General features: G+C 26.6%; 1 protein-coding gene across 1 annotated transcript; it reads left to right on the top strand.

Annotated features, from left to right (window-relative positions):
- Positions 1-1,080: 1,080 nt before the first annotated feature.
- Positions 1,081-5,711, top strand: LOC126909534 (protein amalgam-like; the record flags this gene model as incomplete). Its single annotated transcript, XM_050691969.1, has 3 exons — positions 1,081-1,269; positions 3,752-3,937; positions 5,460-5,711. Coding segments are annotated over 3 exons (612 nt in total), but the record flags the coding sequence as incomplete, so codon positions are not given.
- Between the last annotated feature and the right edge of the window lie 2,861 nt (positions 5,712-8,572).

Raw genomic sequence — 8,572 nt, 5'->3', positions numbered from 1 at the left:
AGGGAGTTGTCTTGAACGAAAGGATAAAACGTCTCGTCGGAAGAAAAAGCCAAAATGTCTAGGGCTATCTATTAACGAACGAAGACTAGAGGGTTAAAGAGACTTTCAGTATTTAAATTATATTATAATTTGTATTAAAAGGTTTGTGAAGNACTTTCAGTATTTAAATTATATTATAATTTGTATTAAAAGGTTTGTGAAACACATACTTTCGGATGAAAGATTCACTTCTGGTGACAGCTGTTTGACGAAAACCTCAGTTAAGATTCACGGACAAAAGTTTTTGAAACTAATTAAAGTTTTTATAAACCATTTAAGGTTACGTGTGTATCATAATACTGTAAATACCTAGAAAGAAAAAAACAACAAAGAAACTAACTCGTTAATACAAAAAGAGTCTTATTACTTCAGAAAAAGTATTACCATAACAAAGCAGAAGATTTTCTGAAATTCAATTGCGATCATTGGCAATCTGTTACTGTCATTTTTTAAATATTCCTTTTCTGTAGTTATACTTTTATTAATTTATACTTGATAAAAAAAAATCCATTTCNAATTTATACATGATAAAAAAAAATCCATTTTGCCGAATGCGACAACGGTTTAAAATCGAATGAGGGTTGATTTAAAAAAAAGAGAAGGTCCCTCACAGTCGACGGTTATGTAAAAGTATATTGTCAGACGAAAACAGACTTTTTTGCATAATTTATCGAAGAAGACATTCTGAGTAGTCTGCAAACCATATTTGCTTTTTTATTAGGTAAACTAAGAGGCAATCGAAAATAAACAAAAAAAATACTTTGTCGTTCAATACAGCGTTTATTGGAATTTATATTGAAAAATATCGAAGAAAATGACAAAAGCAATGCGGTGATGATAATAATATGTGCACAGTCAATTTAATAACAAGCATGAATATAAAGCTACAACAGTATCAATGACATAATATCTACGGTTCAAAAAGACGAGATAAATGTTATTTGATTTCTTTATTTTCCCCTGAATGTTATTACATGATTTTTGTAGCTGTTTCGTCAAAAGGCATCAATAAAACGTTGACAAAAATACGTGAATTACTGAAATAGTTTTACGTTTACATATTTTTGTTACGAAAATAATATATCCTTTGTTAGTAATACTGAATATATATTTTTTTCAGAATGTTTTGGTTATCAGCCGAAATTCACCGAGCCGATCGGTAACATCACAGTACCAGTAGGACGAGAAGCTATGTTTACATGTTATGTTCACAATTTAGGAGGCTATAGAGTAAGTAACAATTTCAATTACATTTTTATAAATACCACGTAAAAATATTATAACTGCCATCGATGCTTTTCTCTCGCACTTAATGATTTACACTATGTATATGGTTTCGGAATTTAAGTATGATTTCGTTTAAATTAAAAGTTCGCATTACTCGTGCGTGTAGTACTGAAATGATTTTAGGCACTTGTATAATTCAACAGTTCATTAAATATTGTACACAAATCAAGTGTAATCGACAGTGCGTATATAATTCTTAGAGATTTCACAAATTCCATTAATTGACATGTTTAGATTAAAAGTGATAGTTTTTAGATAATGTTGAGCTTAACTAGTTGACATAAGATAAAAATAATTTTCTGCAGAGGTTGAACTTTCAAACATTTTCCATAATTCAGTCCTAAAATGATTTAGTTATTTACCGTGGCGTTGAAAATAATAATGCTAACAAATACTTTATTTAGTTGATGTACTGTAGTTTTTCTTTTTCGTCATTGTGCATAATTGCGTTTAGAATTATAATTATCTCGTCGTGTGGTGGGTGAAATTATTTTTTATACAAAAAAGTTTATAATTGATACCTGCGAAGCGTGAAAACAACTTAGATAAACCTATTAAAATATAAACAACGCAAAATAAAATGAACAGATGTTCTTTAATTCGGCGTATTATTTTCAATCTTATTTTACTCGGCGAAAAAAAAAAAGGTTTTTGTTTCAAAAGAAATTGTTTTCAAAATGATTTTGTTTATATCAATAAGTGTACTGGCGAGTATGCGGACTTGCAAATAAGGGATGCCCTACTACGGTGGGGAGTCAAAGTAACACATGTATAATAACAGTGCAGCGTTGCAGTATAGTCAGTTGGATATATTATTTCCGACCAGGTACATAGTTATTATTATTTTGAACTTGTTTTGTATGGTAAACGATCAGGACGACCGAGGGAGTCGACGAAATTCCTTGAATACCAAAACAGTCACACGTGTGTTTAGGCGACACATATCATATAAACGGTAAACAAATTATACGAATCCATCTAACGAGGTATTTATGCAACATGACGACTGTAAAAGCATTTTTCGAACGTTTGATTTTTTAAAAAACTTAATAAGTACGTTGAAAATTTGTTTCTATAAAATTATAATAATCATCAAGTTGATAATTTCTAAAAAGAGAGAGAAATCGTACAATATTATCTTTAAAGGAAAATCTCTGCTCTAGTTTAGTGTTCGTAAAGTTCTTCAAAAGAAGAAGTTCGACAAAGTAAAACAATAATATTTCGTTAAGTACGTTGTAAATATCAAGTATTATGTAAAAGTTATTGTTTAAACTGTTTTAGTGAAACAATGATTAAATTTGTTAACAACTTCCTAAAATATATATAAATTACTTTTATATTATATTTTTTAAGTATTAAGAATATATCGTTTTATATTAAATATTTCATATTCCATTTTATAACTCAATTCATTACATGAAACTGATATAGATTTAAGTGTTATTATGAAAAAAAATATACAATTTAGATAGATATTTGCTATATACTGGATTGAAAACAATTACTTAAAACGAAACAAGTGGAATTGTAAAAAAATATTTTATTACTAATGAACTAGTTAAAGTAGTAAAACTAGACGTATACTGGACACCAAAGAAAAAATATATTATGCTTATTAATATTTTCAAAATTCTCGTGTACTGTCTTATACTTTAATATTATCTCTATTTTTCCAACGATTATAATAATAAGAAAAATAGAAATTGCCAAATGCGTTCAATTATAAATATTGGAGTAAATAAATTAGACCATAGTAAACAAATATTATATTCTATGTTTTACCATTAAAAGCTTATGGTAATGATTTAATATTTGATATTATTGTTTTTCTAGAATTAGTTTAGTTAGGGGAAGTGAATTTTTATTACTATTAGTTAATTTCTTTAGTATTTGCTAAACATTAAAGGTTTATGCCTAAGGTACTAAATATTAGAAAAGCATTTTGTTAAAATGTGTCAGGGGCGCGCACGTCAAAATTCAAATGACCGTACAAATGATAGATTGCGTGTCCGTTATAATTACGACAACTTCAGTGACGTTTATATGATTACATAGCATAAATCTCCATTTATTATTAAGCTATTAACTCGGAAGTAGGCGAAATAATTAAGTACGTTATTTATTAATTCTAAAATTTCCATAATGCTCTACTTAATAACTTATTTGTTTTCTTCTCCGTGGCTTAATTGTTGCATGAAATGTTTTTCCATTATGTAAATATACGTATTCTGCAAAATACAGACAAGTTTTGATGCTTTCCATTGAATCAGTCGTTATTTTAAGTAATTGGACTGTTCAGATCCATATAACGAAGAATTATTAAAAAAAAAAATTATAGCACTTGGGGCAAATACCTACTATGAACATTTTCCGGAAAGATTAGTTTAATAACTAGTAGGTCATGAAGTATGTTAAATTGTTGCAGGTTGGATGGGTAAAAGCAGACACTAAAGCTATTCAAGCTATACATGATCATGTGATTACACACAACGCTCGAGTTTCCGTGTCGCATACTGATGATGCAACATGGAATTTGCTCATAAAAAACGTACAAGAAGAAGATCGAGGTCAATACATGTGCCAAATCAATACTGATCCCATGATAAGTCAAGTAATGTTTATTTCCGATAATTACTTCGCAAAACTCATAATGCTGGTATAAAAAATATAAAATTTAATTCCTTATTGTTCTTTGGTTGGGTTGATACATAGTGATTTATATCTCGCTGTGCCCATTTTGTGACTAAGCAGTAGAAGCTGTGCTATGAAAGTTCAAAAATATAAAAAATCCATGGCGGCGATTTCTTTTAAATTTCTAAGTGCTGCTAAATTAATTTGTGCTTAATTTTTAATCGTTATATTTTTTTTTTTAAAGCTTAGGAAGAACAAAGAATCAGTACTATTTTAATGAACTTAGCTATATTTTCTTTTTATTTCCTTTAATTAAAAATAAATTATTACTTTTTAATTTTGTTTTTCTTTATTAACAGATACATAATCTGTTCCAAATAGATACAATAAGAGTATTAGCTAAAATATAAATAAGACATGAATACTTGACAAGAGACGCCACCATTGATGACACTTTTTAATTTAAAAAAGTTTAAATGCATTTATTTAAAACTAAAACCCAAGCTAACTTTTATTTTAAAAGAATTAATACAACTATCTTGAAATTACTGTTAACATATTCCTAATCTATTATAATTATAGTATAATTAAAATTATATACTTCTTCATTAAAGTTGACATTATCTTAGAAAAGATTATTTTTAGTGGGCTTTAATGATTTACCCAAGTAATTTCAATAATTTGTACCCAAACTGGCATACATTTTTCAATTTACATTATTAGTTAAAGACACATAATCGACCAGATTACTTAACACTTTTGTAATAAATGTGTCATAATTTTAAACTTGATTGTATGCAACATAACAGCATAGTATTAAATCAAAACGTGTTTGAGTTAGAAAAAATTAGTTTATTTTTACTTAAGCAACACAGTTCTAATTGTTTGAACGAACCTCATTAAAACCCCTAAACTGTTTTACACAATATTTATTCCACTTGGCTAATTAATTTTTTTAGCCACAATACAAATATGATAAATCAAATCAAAAGTTATTATCAAATAATACTTATTATTTATTAAAATAATTTGAAATTTATCACACTGAAAGTATTGCCAAAACATAACTAATTTTTTCATTATAAATTCCCTTTTAAATAACTTTAATATAATTATCACATTGGCGGCTATAATACACTTTGGTTTCTGTCTTGCAAATATGAGTATAAGTTGATACATGGTAAATAAAGGAGCGATAGCTTTCTAGTCAACCCTATTTCACCTATGGTGATTTAAATTTAAAGTTATATTAAAAATGTTATTTTAAAACTTATAAAATATTTAACTCAAAATAACTTACCTATGAAAAAAAGAAAGTTAACATTTTAATTTTCACACTCTTTAGTGTTATAACTGTTATAGTTTATTGCTTATTTAGGGTTGTTCTATAAATAAGAGATCAGGTTAATTTGTATGAACAACAGAAACAATGGAAAGTCTTTTTACTGCTTATTGAACTACATACATATATGATGTGGTAATCAATTTGTCTTTGATTTTAGATGGGTTATTTAGATGTTGTAATACCCCCTGACATCATTTATGAAGATACATCTGGTGATGTAATGGTGCCTGAAGGTGGTACAGTCAAATTGACGTGTAGAGCTAAAGGATATCCTAAGCCACATGTTCTATGGAGACGAGAAGACGGAAAAGACATAATAATTAAAGATTCAAATAGCATAAAGACAAGAGGTTGGTTGCTAGAAAAATTAAATAATACATTTTTTAGTATATAATACATACTGTTATACAATGACATTATTTTTAAATGTGTTAATTCAAAATATAACATTACATCTCACTTTAAGGCGTTTGAGTACAGACATTTTTTTAGAGGTCAATTATAGGCAATTTTACGGTTTGTATTTGGTGTGCATTGTCGTTGTGTGAGAAGTAAATGATTATTAGAGTATGTGTCTATTATAGGAAGTATTTCCACTGTGTTACAGTCGATAATAAAATAAATTTTGTATACCTGCCTTACTTTTTAATGTGATGTGAATATATTGATTTAATAATGACAATTTTATTACTCATACACACGGCTCATTTTTTCACATATTAATTATTTTTAACCCTGTCCTTTTATAATAACACAGAACAATAGCCAATTTTTGTCTACAATATTTAAGTGAATTTTCTATGAAGTCCGACTTCAGATTTTTTCCGTCATATCTAGTTTTTGAAATAATTACTAATTTTTAATTAAGAAATAAACTATTAGATCAATAAAAAAACTGAAAAATAATTTTTTTTTATGTTCGGAATTGATCCACAGTACCTACGTACAAAGGCTTGTGTTACCGACTGAGATAGGTAAGCTTTGATGGTGTTAAAAATAATCGTACAAAATTTAGAGCTTATCCTTTAAGTTTAACTGCTTCTATAGGCCTTTAAATTTGAGTTAGATAGGAGTTTTTCAGAAAACAACAACCGAATTTTCCACTATAACTATTTTTAGATTAAAACAGAAATACATAAAGATCAAATATTCGGAAAATTTGCAATTTTATTTTCATATGTTTTATTTTGTGTCGATATTTGGCAAATTACGATTAATTACTAGACTAAAAATTTAAAAAACCAACTGAATATTAAAATAATTATTTTAAGATTATAACTATAATGTTTAATCATTAAAAAAGCTAATAATCAAATTCATGTAAATATATATATATATATATCTACAGTATCAAGTATGTATTTATCTGTAACTATTTTTAGGAAGTCAGTTCTGCTCTGCGTAACTCGATGGGCAATAAATTATCAAATTTAAATAACACACAAATGAGAATTAACGTGCCAAATATGGTGCTGCTGTTTGAAAACTATTAGTTTGGACATATAAAACTACCAGTTTTTATTTCATCAGTACGATAACTATACTGATTAAATAAGAATTTTAATAACAACTTTGAATTCAGCATCATGCACTTAAGTATTGGTGTTAGTCCATTTGTTTGAAATTGTGTTAACTTAAACACGAAATTTTAATCTGATAAAAATGAAAATTTTCAAAAATGTAACTAGTACATATGGGTTAAAGGAATGTTTTCAGAGTTCTTATCGCATCAATTGTTCTGTCGTACTGATAGAACAAGAATTAGTAGTTTTTCACAAAAAAACAGTCAAAAACGATAAACCTCTTTAGTTAATGTATTTTTTTTAATTTTAGAGATACTTACTTGCTTACTTTGCTTATTATTTGGGCTTATTAAATTAAAAATCAATACAAATAATAATAAAAGCTTACAGTTTATTTTTTAAATTATATGAATTTATAAAGTTCGTTATTGAAAACGTTCTTGTCAAAAGTATTTTGTCAGATTCTGATAGACTCTAAGCATAGTAGTTGCATTGCCATGTTTTGTGAATCCCACTACTGAAAAACTAAGTTCAACAATTCGAAGCTCTTTGGTTTGAAAAAATAATCATCAATTTTTTTTAAGCCTAGTTTTAAACTTTGAGTTTGCAAAAGTTTCACACTTACCCCTCTTCGATCCATTCAATTTCTGTTTTACTCTAAGTTGAAATGAAATGCATTTAAACAAAAAAAAAAAAATCCAAGGAGACTGAAAACTATTTATTATATATTTTTTTATTATGAGTGTAGTGGCACTGGTTTTAATATTCATTTTTAGATGATATATAAAGTAATTAACAAACTTCTTGGCAAACTAGTCAAAATTATATTAATGTTATCTAATCAATAACTCATTAATTATTGAAATTTTATAAAATGTCTGGAAATAATTAAATTAAAAATAAAGTTTTTTTTTTAAATAGCTTATTCTTCTTAAATAGGTTAATTTGGTAATTTTGGATTTTCAGATGGTTAAATTAGAACTATACGTAAAAACTCAAATTATTGATAATTATTAATTTAAAAAATTTACTTATATAGTGTTTATTCAAACTTCAAAACCACACAATAATCAATTATAAGTAATTGGAACCACAAACAATTTATTTGGGGTTTACAGTTATTATTGTTTTGCTACTAATGAACATTCTTTCACACTATTAATGGTTGAAGTTAGTGTTAATGTTAATGATTAAAAGTTAGTATCATTTGTCTTACTGTTATACAATAGAAAATGAGGAAATTAAAATATGTTAAGTCGTTATAAACTTATACGTTATTTCATTACATTTTATTATACATCCGAACTTAATTGTTATACTTGTGTTATAATTCTTAAAAGTTATTTAGAGTAATAAAAGTAAAAACAAATAATGAACTTATTACTTCACTTTGATTCATGTAATTATTGAGTGAATAGAATTCAACAATAAGGGAAGAGAGTAGCATGAAAATATCTAATAATTCAATAAGATTTATATAAAACAGATATTTTAGTTATACTAATATAACTGTCGAACAAGAAGGATATCTGATTGGTTATTCTGAAAAAATAAAAATTCTTTCTATTAGTAGAGGCATTTGAAACTTTATTTTATAAGTTTGATGGAACTTATTTTAGATTTGACTTCGTTTAGCTGAATTATTATAAAGGAAATTCGATGCACAGTTTATAAAAATATTTTTATTAAAATTTGCAAAATACAAGCAAAAGCTATTTTGTCGTATTTATGGAAAAACATTTATATT

The sequence above is a fragment of the Daktulosphaira vitifoliae genome, unplaced genomic scaffold (genome assembly GCF_025091365.1).
Source record: "Daktulosphaira vitifoliae isolate Bord-2020 unplaced genomic scaffold, ASM2509136v1 Scaffold_509, whole genome shotgun sequence".
NCBI classification, from domain to species: Eukaryota; Metazoa; Arthropoda; class Insecta; order Hemiptera; family Phylloxeridae; genus Daktulosphaira; species Daktulosphaira vitifoliae.
Note: the sequence above shows the minus strand (reverse complement) of the source record. Positions and strands in the feature narration are given on the sequence as shown.